This window comes from Saccostrea echinata, unplaced genomic scaffold (genome assembly GCF_033153115.1).
Source record: "Saccostrea echinata isolate AGI-Se365-2 ecotype Australia unplaced genomic scaffold, CSIRO_AGI_Sech_v1 ptg000012l, whole genome shotgun sequence".
NCBI classification, from domain to species: domain Eukaryota; kingdom Metazoa; phylum Mollusca; class Bivalvia; order Ostreida; family Ostreidae; genus Saccostrea; species Saccostrea echinata.
In genome coordinates this window covers 2,150,845-2,164,501 of record NW_026889761.1, presented here as the reverse complement: position 1 = coordinate 2,164,501, position 13,657 = coordinate 2,150,845, and the positions used below count along the sequence as shown (strand labels likewise).

Genomic DNA, 13,657 nt, shown 5'->3' with positions numbered 1-13,657 from the left:
ACCCTTTTTTCTTTGATGTCTTAAAATCCTATTAGAAAAATTATCCCTAACTTTGGTTTTGTTAGGTGTCTCAAAATCCTACTAAAAGAACCAGCTCTCACTTTATTTTTTTTATTTTGGAGTCTTAAAATCCAACTAGGAGAAACACCCCTCCCTTTGTTTTTGCTTGTTATATTAAAATCCTACTGAGTGAACCATTCCTCTCTCTGTTTTTGTTTGGTGCCTTAAAATCCTACTGAGAGAACTATCTCTCAACTCTGTTTTCTTTGATGTCTTAAAATCCTACCGAAGAATTTCCCTTCCCTTTATTTTTGTTTGGTGTCTTAAAATTCTACTGAGAGAACTATCTCTCAACGTTGCTTTCTTAAAATCCTATTAGAAAAATTATCCCTCTCTTTGCTTTTGTTTGGTGTCTTAAAATCCTACCAGGAGATCCATCCTTCCCTTTGTTTTTCAAAGCTGATTTAAAACTCTACTAGGAAAACAAACTCTCCTTTTATTTTTGTTTCTTGTCTTCAAATTTTACCAGGAGATCCATGCCTCCTTTTGTTTGGTGTCTTTAAATCCTACTAAAAGAACCATCTCTCACTTTATTTTTTTTATTTGGGAGTCTTAAAATTCCTTTGTTTGTTGTCTTAAAATCCTATTAGAAGAATTATCCCTCCTTTGTTTTTTGTATGGTATTTCAAATCCTACAAAGGGAACCATCACTCCCTTTATAATTATTATGATTTAATATGTAATAATTTAATATAATTTTATATATTATAATTTAATTTAATTTATTTTGTTGTTGTTGTTGTTGTTTTTAAATCCTACTTGAAGAATCGTCCTCCTTTCGGCGGCTGCTGATTCCGTCAAAGTCGATAGCCGCCCTTGTGTGTCTTTACTACCGATTCTTGAGCGAGCAATTAGTCAATCATCTCCATCAGGACTCATAGAATAAACTCTGCATAATTCTCAAGTTAATGAACACCTGAAAACACATAATTTTAACAAGATGATGCTATTACCTATAAAAGTTTCTCATTTCATTTTCTTATTCTCAAAAAATTTGTAAATAACGTCATTGATTGATCTTTCTTGTATGGAACTCAAGTATCTGAATAATTTAGAATTGTTTCATGCTTCACGAAATAAAAGAGTTTTGCAAAAAAAAAAAAAAAAAAAAAAAAAAAAAAAAAAAAAAAAACAAAGAACATTGGCCTAGATACAAAAGAAATATTTCTAATTGATTAAGAAATAATTTCTATCTAATAACATTAGATATTCCCAAACTTCTTTAGAAGTCAGATCATAAAAACTTAAAAGAGACTCAAAGATTGTCTTCGTGTATGTTAAAATATTAATGTACATTAAGGAATATGACGTCAAGTCACCGCAAACTTTAGCTGTAGTACAGTTCAGGCCTTATTGTAAATCACATATATTTAGTGTAAGAACGATATTGTAAAATTTGTTTCACTTGACTGTAGTTTCAGGCTCGTAGAAATAAATTTCAGTTTGAAGGGGGGGGGGGGCACAGCCATACATTTTCCGTTGCCGGGACACCTTGTCAACTACCAAAATACCTTGATAAGCCAAAAAAGGTCATCAGACGTTTTTATAGAGGGGCACAAGCACAAGTAGCTAGTTTTCTATAGTGTTCTATGTATCCCCCGCTTCCTACAGCCATGAGTTTTAAGCTTCTCGGTATGTAATTTTTATTGAATATTATATGATGTCATTATTGATGACAGATTGATGTGAACCTAATGTTAGTCAATTGCTCTTTTACAACATCTCCTTTTCAGATCCTTAATTAGGGTATGTGACAATCATGATATTTTATTTTCATGTCCATATTATAATGAATGATATTTAGGAATTATTTTGGTACATAATGAAAAGTACTGGTAATATGTATAGGTTTTGCATATGTGGAATATGATAAAATTATTTATCTGTTTCGTTCATAATATTCAACATATGCAAATGTGTAATAAGGCTATGATTTTAAGAAATAAGACAGAGAAGGTATTAATATAACATTTATCATAATTTATACTGCATTAAATCTCACTGTATTTATATAAGATTGTAGAACAATAGCTTTAAGAAGGATCACAATAAATTATTGGAAACCCATCAGTATACTTAAATTGATAAGCATTATACGGTTTATCTTATTTCAATAAAACATAAATCAAATAAAAAGAGATTTTTTTTCCTTAGAAAATTCACATTTCTATTATATTCCAATCGTTCTCTCAAAGGTATTTTGCATACCCCAGAACTAGATGACATTAAATAGTATTAAAACTGAAATACTACCAAGTAATTTTTTAAAAAAATTATTTTAATGAATATGAAGAGAAAAAAAATATTGATGTTTCGGTTATTCATGAAAATTTTATAAACTTGAACTAATTTACTCAAACCATTTGTGTTTTGATTATTGAACAATACTACTATAAATTAACTATCATGGGAGACCTCATCAATCAGAAATAGACAGACCTTAACGACTTCTATATATGTCTCAGATAAACAGATAAATGCCCTAGTAGAACCCAACGAAACTAAAATTTGAAATGTTAAAAAATCGGTAATCGTGTGACGATGATCGGTCTTTACCGTTTTGGACAAGTTCTAGGTCTGTTACAGACATGCTATTCGCAATGCTTCGACGCATTTGACCCCAAAACTTTGCTCATTAGCAATTATGAAAATTCCTCAATGCCTGGTTTTTACCTTTGGAAAAATGCTGACATTTCAATGTGCATGACAGTTTGTTTCAAGTTTAAGTTGTGTCGCTCAGTGGATTGGATAAAAGAAGAAAAGACATGCCGACTAAACACAAGATTTGCCATCAAGAATGGTGGAAGTCTAATGACTAAAGGCCACACCTTTCATGTCGAACGGGAGATATTCCCAACGGTAAGGAGGAGATCTTGAAACATTTAAATGAGAATGAATTCAATAAAATATTTAGGTAATCGTAACTCTGAGTTTATTTAACTTCAGCATTTGGCGGGAAATTGTCTGAATCATTCCTGTACTGAGGATGAAATATGTATTGCTGGGAAATGTGTTCCTGTTTTAAAAGGTAAGCTATAACGTTAATTAAATAATAATAATAATTAAATTTACTGTAGGACATGTCTTTTAAATTTATTAAGCTTAAATTACACTTTCTTTATTTAGAAAAGATATATATATAAAAGATTATTTTATGAAATATATGGAGATAACGAACAGTATTCAAGCTCAAAAGTCCATTATACAATACAAAATAGGAGCAGAGCAAACACGGACCTTCAAACATCAGAGGTGGGATCAGGTGCCATGGAGGAGTGAGCATCCCCTGCCGACCGGTCACACTCGCCGTGTGCTCCTTGTCATGATCGGGAAATAACGGAAAAATCCGTCGACAATTCAGTGTGTAGATAATGGCCTAACAATTAGTATGAAAAACGTCAGTCAGCATTTGACTCAATGATAAATTGTATTTGCTGACAAGGTCATTGTATCGACCATAGAACTTACGAAATGATGACTTTAAGCGAGACAGCTGATATTCTTGTTTCATCAACTTGGTTGATTGATAAAGATTGTAATCTTCCTGTTTCTGTTGTTTGTTTGTATGAGAATGAATGTTTTGTATGTCGCATGTAATAATAAAAACATTGAAAAATACTTTAATCACATAAAAACGGTAAATTGGAATGGGGTCTTCATTTTTTTTTTTATATTCCTTGTTCATTTTTACATTCTATTTATCTATCAAATTAGTCAAGATAAGTTTAAAAAGAAGACAATAAAAATTTACTTAGATGGTTGTACAGTGAAAAAAACATTAATCTCTCTCACTGAAACAATGAAATACTTTTTTCTTCATTCGGAAATTATTGGTTACAACAATTCTGGAAAAAATAGAAAATCCGCTTGAACAGTTATTTATTTACCTGCAATGAATGCAATCGCTTCCCTGGAAAAACAACCAACGATTAACATTTAATGTTTTCTATTTAGATGTGTGCAAATTATTCATATACATGTAAAAGGGACGAAAGTGCCTCCCCCTTTCTTTCGACTTGTTTATCACATCGGTACAAGAGCCATGTGAAAATTAACCTTCGACACTTGCTCTGAAATATCAAAAATTACAAAAAACCGAGCATTACTTATTTAGTCATTGTAATTTTTGATTGAAAAACAACAATCGGTTTTTGAAAGATATAAAGATCTGGTGCCAATGAGGAGTGAGCATCCCCTGCCATCTGGTCACACCCAACGTGTGCTCATTGTCATGATCGGGAAATACCGGGAAAAAAATCCGTAGACAATTGAATGCGTAAATAATGGCCAAACAATTTGTATGTGAAACGTCAGTCAGCATTTGACTTAATAATGGGTTATATTTGCTGACAAGATCATTGTATCGAACATGGAACTTGCGAAATGATGACTACAAACAAAACTGTTAGAAATGATTCTGAAATAGAGCATGATCTTGCTTACCGAATCAACTAAGAGGCATAAACCCCATATGGTGGTAAGGGTATATTGCTACATAAGTAAGGAAAGATTTTTAATTAATTCCTAATTGAGTTTATTTTACCATGGCTTATGACTAGATATTTAACTCTCCCGATTGTAACTGCTATAGCTTCAGTTTCTGTAATAATATTGTAAAAGGCCCAAAAATAAAATATTCAGGTTTAAAGAGCATTCGATTATGAATCAACAAACACTAAATAAAATTTATAAATCTCAAATGAACTACAATGTATATGTTTTAAAACATGTGTAATGCAATCAGTTATTGAACTTCTTTTACTTTTTTTATCTGAATAGAAAAAATATACAAAGACTGTTCAGATATTGTGAAAAGAGACCAAAGCAAGAAAGGACAAGATGGAGTGTACGTTATTTATCCCGACACCCGTAGAGAGGTCTTCTGTGACATGACGACAGGCGGAGGAGGGTGGACGGTGAGTAGTGATTCAATTTTTGAATAATTGCCAAATACTCAATAAAATTTCTTTTTATTAGCTATTTCAACTTCAACTGTAGAAAATCTAAGACAATTTTAGATGTTAGAGCTTATCATGGAAACAAATTAAATAAAATATTATCATGATGGCATTATGTTTATTGCTCTGTGTAACTAAAAACCCGTTTCACAGCAAATAAGGAATGGCATTCGAAACACAACCATAATTCTTGATTTTAACATTAACCAAACATTGAGGGACGAACCATGGCATAACAATAAAGGGCAGTTGAACTTTAATCTGTACTTCGGGGACTTAACTGTACTTACGGGTAGAGAAAAAAACGAGGAAACTAAATACAAGTTTTTGTTTTAGAATTGGTTCCTAAACCATTTTACACATGTCAATAAAAATATGTTGGCAAACATCTAGCTATAAACTTTACAGATAATTAAGAAGAACGTAACATTATGATAGTGGTCGGTGTTTATTTTTAAAAGAAGCTATAAAATGAATTATCTAGGATTTTCTACAGGTCATTCAGAAACGCCAGGATGGTGAGATGGATTTTTACAGAACATGGATAGAGTATAAAGACGGATTTGGGACTGTCACTAAGAACTATTGGATAGGCATGATCTTATGTTTTATTTTAATCGTAAAACTTGATTAATTTGGATTTTGATATCAAAAGAAGAATGTACATGTATCAATGTCCAGTTCACTTGACAAGTTCAATATTTTTGACAAAGTAATATGGGAAATATTAAAACGATATCGTGTTTCAATCGTATTTTCTGTCGACATATATATATATATATATATATATATATATATATATATATATATATATATATATATATATATATATATATATATAGGAAATGACGTCATCCACGCCCTAGCAAGGGATAAAAACCAGGAACTTCGAATTGATCTCCAGAGACATAATGGAGAACAGGCCTATGCAGTGTATTCCACATTCTACATCGGAGATGAAAACAATAAATATATGCTTACAGTTTCTGGGTACAATGGAACAGCGGGTGAGTATCTGGATCCTCCAATTAATATACTAGTAATGGGATCAAGGTATTGTACAGGTATTTGACGGTACAGATTGTTCAGATTTGGACTGTACATATTGTATAGGCATGTGAGGGTACATTGTGTTGTTCTTTAACATACATGTATCGTCGTCGACGACATTATACACCTTCTCTCACTGCACATATTATAGTCGATTTGTACACATTGTCGCCGGCTGAAAATTTACGCATGTACATATTGTCGCTGGCGACATTAAATAATCTACGCACACTGCATATATTGTCGCCAACAGATATTGTTTCTTAAAGATTTTGGTGTCGTTTTTTGTGAATGTAATTAGTGTGTGAATCATACTGACGTGTTGCATATACTAATTCATGCAGCGCGATAGAGATGGTACATATTGTCTTCCTGTTCATATTGTCACCGGCGACAATGTGTACCTACCCTCACTGCACATATTGTCGTATATCGGTACATGTTACATGAATGAACATTACAATGCATCCATATAAATATGACTAAACACTGCTCGAGAAGAATATTTTAAATAATTTTTCCAATTCGTTCCTATGTAAAGCTTTGATCACCCATTGTGGTCCCAACCTAGACCCGGGAATCATAATTTGATTTATTGATTGTATGTTGTTTAACGTCCTATTCAAGAAGTTTTCACTCATCTAGAGACGTCACCATATACCCAAGAAGGGCTATAAATTTAGACCTATAGTTGGCATCCAGGGCCATTGATTGATTGATTGACTGTATGTTGTCTACGTCCCATTCAATAATTTATATGATGATCACTTTTCATGGGCTTGTTGTTCTTGAGAATAAAGATTTTGTAATATTTTCTGTATCTATCTCTATGTAAATCTTTGATCGCCCGCTGCGGCCCCATCCTAACCCTGGGATCTTGGAACAAATTTGAACAATTTGAATGTACGCTATGTAGTGAAGCTTTCACGTAAATAGCAACTCTTCTGGTCCAGTAGTTCTTCAGAAGAGTTTGAAAGATTTTTCTTATATGTTCCGTACAGCATAGTCAGTCTTAGATCTAAGATGTGAAAGTTCTCAAAATTTGTCTACGAGCTAAGTTCTTAAAAAGCTATGGATATTCAGTGCGCACATCTTTTGTATCAGAAACTACATCATAAGGATATCATCTTTGGTAATAGCAATTAGTAATTTAGATTGTCACTTCATTTAGATTGATATAGTTGCCCCTAACCGAAGTTCTGTCTCACACCTCCTTATATGATACGGTAATGTTCTCTGTCGAGTCCGATACTTGTATACATGGTCTTGATATATTGTGCCTGTTTATCATCAGCGTATGTATGGTGGATTTTTTGTCTCTGCTTCATAAGAACCATTGTAGCTTGATATTTTTTTTTGGTCAACAAAATTGTCTTCTTGTTATTTTCATTTTCAATACTTATTCATGGCCGTAGGAACCGGGGGAGGTGGTGGCAACGGGGGCCGTGCCCACCCAATGATTTTGCCGATATATAGAATACTATAAAAAAAACATAGCTGTTATACGCTTGTGCCCCCTCAATAATAACGTCTGATGACCTTTTATTGTTTTGTTTTGTTTTTGTTTTTTTGTTTTTTTTGCTTGTCAAGGAATTTTTGGTAGTTGATTGTGCCTCCAACTGAAAATTTATGGGTGCCCCCCCCCCTTCCAACTAAAATTGATTCCTAGTACAGATGGAACTCTCAGTGTGGTCAGTCTATTGCCTTCTAGATTCTGTCATTCTGGAAGTATTGGCTGAAATATTATATATAAATCTTTTCTTTCAAGACAACGAATACATTTTTGACCTTGACCTTTCATACATACAATACAATTCTTTACCTTATGATAATAGAACTTTTATTCCCAGGAGAAAGTATATACTCATGTCTGTCAACAACTCTCAATTATGGGAATATTTTCTTTGTTATATTTTGATTACTGTATAAGTATATTATTAATTGAATTAAGAGGATCACATGAAATTGTAATGTTGAAATATTAAATTGATTCGAAGAAGTGTGAAGAAAGTGTCAACCTGAAATCACAAATAAGGACGTGACTTTTTAATAGCACTACTTCCATGATCATTAAAAATGTATCGCATTTTTGTACTGAAAATGATTAGATTAATCACAAAGAGGTTTCAAAATTCCACAACAAGAGAGAAAGCAACCATGCAAATATTTGATCAAGTCTCAAATTTATTCTAGGTTAGATTTTTTCATCTAATAATGTCATACTCAGACACATTACGTAGCTTAATACTAGACCTTTTTTCATATTTTATACGTCTATTTAATTTTTTTAAACATTAAATCTCACTTTACTGTCCATTAAGAACTAGTTCAGAAAATACCCATATACCCAGACACCCAATTTACTGTAGCACTAGTATTATGTGATGATACTCGTTTCGTAAAATTGCTTAAAGTAACAATTTAAGTGTTTAACATTGCTTTTATATCTGTGTTTGAGACTTTGGTATATAACATTCATAAATGTCCATTTCCTCAACATATTGTTCAATCTCAATGTCATTTCCTCAAAATCAATATCTTGTCCAGGTTTAGTCTGTTAACGTTGTTTTAGGCGCTTAGACAATTCCCATCAATTAATGTCGTCTTCATAAAACCAATCGTCTTTTCCTTTCTAAATTTATTAGCAAGTCTAGCTTATAATGTTCTCTCACTGGGATCATCGATGTCAGGTACATTTTTGTTATCTTCGTCTGTTTCTTCACTTTCAGGAGGTATTGCATACGCTGCATTTCTTATAGGTGTACCGTCTTCCTATTTTAGAATTTCCCAATCTACCTTTGCCAATCGCAAGAGAGTATTTCGTGTTTTCACAAAACCGTCCGCCCAACTGATTTTTAATTTTGAATGTCACTGGTGTAGTTTGTTCAATAACACGATAAAAAGGTTTCCAGTTACATTGCAATTTACTTTGCTTTTGGTAATTTTTGTGATAAACTGGATGTCCCACTTTTATTTCTTCGTGTACTGTGTTTTTATTTGCATATTTCGTTTGTTGTTGTTTTACTTTTGTCGTTATTCTATGAGTGCATGAAATTTGGTGATGTTCTTGAAGCGCTCTTTTACGAAGGCCTTCACCCTTGCATGTACAGGTTTCAAAATCTTATCAATGGGTAAAACATCAACTCTTTTGTAAACTCCAAAAAAATAGCGAAAATTTAAAATGTTCATTGATATGAAAGCGAGTCTCTGATTGAGGGGTATGTCCCATGTTGTCAGGTTGTCTTGTAATATATTGGACAAAACATCATGCATTGTGCGATGGAATCGCTCAAGATTTCGTTAATTTGTATGGTAATACGATGTAGTAACTGTGAGATTTAAGGTTCTTGTAAGGTTTCTTTGACAACCTTGTTTTCATTTTCTGTCCCTTTATGTCCCAGTGACTAATTACAAAGGCACCCAATGTCTTGGAAAAAATTCTAAAATCAAACGAGCAATCGTTTCTGCTATTTTATCCTGCACAGCAAAGGCTTCAGGCCAACCCCTAAATCGACAAACCCCACAATATATTTGTTCCCTGATTAAGAGTGAGGGTGTGGACCCGACAAATCTAATCAAATATTTGCAAATGCATATGGAGGTATGTTTGTCTCTTGAAATGGTGGTTTTAACTTCTTTAAGGACCTTATCGAATAAGTAACACACTGTGTCACGAAACTGTAAATTTCTTAATACAAGTCTGGTCAGTTATATAATTTTGCCTAATAGAATCTAATTTCTTTTCTATTCCCATACGCTCAATTTCATCATAATATTGTTAAATAACACCGTCTCTTCAATGTTGAGGTAAGTACAAACGTATGATAGGATCATGTTCCATGTTTGACAGAAAATATACGACATCATTTATTGGCATATAATTTCTTAATATTCTTTATCGGCTTTTCCTTCTAAGATGGTAATTTTGATATAAGGGATTTTTGGATCTTTATTTAGTTCTATAGCCAAATTTCCATTTTCTCCTTTAAAATTATAAGGTTATTTTTGAAAATAAGATCTGGTCTATCAATTTCTTAACTAGCGTATTTTACTTTACAATTATTATTGTAACCCGCTATACTCAAAGTCCAGAGCTGCATCTTTTTCTTTTTCATTGGTACTTGCAATTAGTATTTCAACGGTTTATGATCTATCCTTATTACAAACTTTGCATAGTGTAAGTAGTTGTCTAGTTTCTGTAAAGCATAATAAATTGCGTACGCTTCTTTTTCTACTGTTGACCATCTCGTCTGAGTATCGCTTAGTTAGTTTGACAAATAATAAACTGGCTTTTCATATTTAAACCCATGAATGATTTCATTGCAATCTCCCCTTCTTTAAACCAAGCACACCACTATCGCCTCATCAGAAGCATCCGTACACATTTATATTTTAGATGTGTTTTTCTTGCCGTAATATATCATTTAATTATTATCAATATCCAAACAGTTCACAGAGTGACCATTACACGGTAAAACATTTACTTCTAAAGATCTGGACAATGACCACTACGGTGGAGGACATTGTGTTACGATAAACATTTACTAGTATTAATTAGTAGACTTGAATGTTGTCTAGATACCCTTTGACAGGTGGTAGTTTGGCTTGGGATAACTATCACCACTAAAGACCAGGATGAAGATGATTACAAGAATCAATTCTCTGTTTCAGGTGACAGTTTGACTTATCATAACGGTATGAGATTCAGTACTAAGGATCAGGACAATGACATCAAGAGTGATGGTAGCTGTTCTATATTACGGCACGGAGCCTGGTGGTACAAAAACTGTCTCCACTCAAATCTTAACGGACAGTACGCCCAGTCTGCTTTGTCTGGTTGGGAATACCCGGTATGGGAACACTGGAAGTATGATGAAGCGTTGAAAAAGACTGTGATGATGATTAGATACAAAAACTAGAGTTAATGTATCATTAATCCTTTATAATGAAATTATACTGAATGTTGACTTTTCCTAGGTTCTCTCTGGAGGTCATGATTTCATCATTCAGAGGGTAATCATGTTTTTTAAATAAATGTTTCTCGACGAATCAAATCAAAGTGCAGATACGCAATTGGCGTTGTTATAATGACATGAGGGAGCAAAACTCCTGAGTTGAATTTAAGACCAAGACCATCGGATATCTGCACAATATCAACAATATTATATTGGGTGAGTAACTTGTACCATAGTTTAGAAAAATTGATCACATGAAATATGAAAATTAATAACGAAAAGTATTCAATCTCGAAAGTCCGATAAAACAATACAAATTTGGAGCAGAGCAAACAAAGTGCATCTAAGTCTTTTACATGTAAGAATTTTGAATGATTTGTGTTATTGAAAAATATGTTTGTTTTCAATAAGGCATGTTGATTTCATTAGATTTAATCATACATTTAAATTGTCAAATGAAATAATACAAACTTTTTTTTAACTAAGTAAAGTTCTTTATTAGGGACGTGGCATCGATTTTGAAGGGAGGGGGATGGGCAAAAATAAAACTGACAAGCAAAAAAAAAAAATGAATAAATAAATAAAAAAAAAAAAGAAAACTGTCCAAATCCGAGGGACGTCGAACTTCTTTCAGTGCTATTTTTTTTCATAGGCTACCACTTACCCTTCTTTGACTATTCTGCAACAAGGGGGGGGGGGGGGGGGCAACCGGCCTTTCAATGAACATTTGCAATAGTAAAAATTTATGTTTGGAAAAAATTGGTGTAGCGCAGCCCCCACCCCACCCCACCCCACGTTGCTACTTGTCTGTTTATTTACCATGAGGTGGCACATAGGGCCTTCTTTTTTTCAAAACAATTTTGAGCATTTATTAATGAGAAGGAGTTTATACAATTTACATAGATAGATTATGTACATTCTAAAAAAAAATTTTTAATTTTTTTTTTTTAAATTTAATATATATGATGTTTTTGGTTGGTAATCAATAGAACGATACTGGAATCACTTCAGAGATAACAACGATATCAATACCAAGAGAAAGAATATGTTTCACTGGTCATGAGAATATATTTAGAAGAAATTAGTAAAAAAAAATCAAGCCATCTCTGCACTTGTTTATCATTTGATAACAAAAGTCTAACAGGAAAGTTTTCAATTGATAACAGTCGTCTAATGCTTTTTATCTTTTTTCTCATTAATTTGGTACATCTAGTCCGGATTATTGACCAATTTAAATATTGTGGCTTGGTTTTTGAAATATGCTCTTTTGTCCTTTCTGGATGAGCTTAGTCATAGAAGACTATTTGCTGGAATTTTAAAATATGATCCAAGAGCTACTCTTTCATAAATGTGAAAAGTTCCAAGGCATGAGAGGTATATCTCAGATTTTCAAACTATAACAAATAAGGCTTTGTAATGCATCAATTATGAAACAATTAGGGAATGATTTTTAATAGCTACCCAATTTATACGGTATAAAGTTGGTTGGGGCAGTTTACGCTTTATAAACCGCGAAGCGGTTTATAAAAAAGCGTAAACTATTCCAACCCACTTTATACCGTATAAATTGGGTAGTTATTAAATTCATTCCTTATAATTTAATCTTCATTCATTCACTGTAAGAAAAAAGATGATTGCTCTTAAAAATTGACTTCATATTGTACAAAATTTAAATGTAAAGTCAGGCGGATCGATACGTTTTTGACGTAAGTCATTGTGACGTAGGAAACCCAATTTATACGATATAAAGTAAATTTTTTTTATCCAATCAAAAGGCGTGTTACAATCAGAATTAAATTATTGTAGAATAGATGAGTCAGTGAAAAAAAACAATATTAATAAACTATCTTCTAAAGATGCACTTTATTTTGAAACTGGATGGGAACCATTACATGAAAGAAGGAAAAATACTAGATTAACTACAATGTACAAAATTTATAATAATCAAGTTCCTGAGTATCTGACTGATATAATCCCAGATTTGCGTTGTAATTCATCAAGTTACAGTACGAGAAATGCACATAACTATAACATACCCAAATGCAGATTACAAACCTATAAGTCAACTTTCATTCCCCTTGTTATTGATGAATGGAACTCATTACCTCTTGTTGTAAGAAATTCTTCCTCATTATCTATTTTAAAAAAATCTATTTCTTATAATAAAACTATGCCACCCTCTTACTTCAGTTACGGAAATCGACGCTTAAATATATTACATACAAGGCTTCGACACAACTGTGTACTTAATTGCGATCTTTTTCGATGTAATATAATTTTGAGTCCTTTATGTTCCTGTGGAAGAGTGGAGGACACTCATCATTATTTCTTCTCGTGCAAAAAATATACAGAAGCCAGAAAAGAATTTTTTGATAAATTTCTGCGAATGGGAAAATTACATACTGTCGATACTCATACATTACTCTGGGGAGATGAAACGTTAAACGATGTTGAAAATGAATACTTATTTTCTATTGTACAAACATTTATTAAAAAGTCAGGTCGTTTTGGTTGATGCAATAATTACTTCTTGCAAATTCTATACAGCTTGTGTATTGTATAATGTTTCTCTGATTATTATGCTTTTCTGTATTTTATTCATTTTAAGCTGAAACCCATATATGTAAATATGTT

The 13,657-nt window shown here is 32.5% G+C and overlaps 1 protein-coding gene across 1 annotated transcript; it reads left to right on the top strand.

The window, feature by feature from the left end:
• Nucleotides 1–2,763: 2,763 nt before the first annotated feature.
• LOC133185670 (fibrinogen C domain-containing protein 1-B-like) lies at nt 2,764–10,987 on the top strand. Its single transcript, XM_061320978.1, has 6 exons — nt 2,764–2,919; nt 3,007–3,088; nt 4,840–4,976; nt 5,515–5,611; nt 5,861–6,025; nt 10,740–10,987. The coding sequence occupies exons 1-6, from the start codon at nt 2,764–2,766 to the stop codon at nt 10,985–10,987; spliced, it is 885 nt and encodes a 294-aa protein (XP_061176962.1).
• Nucleotides 10,988–13,657: the final 2,670 nt, after the last annotated feature.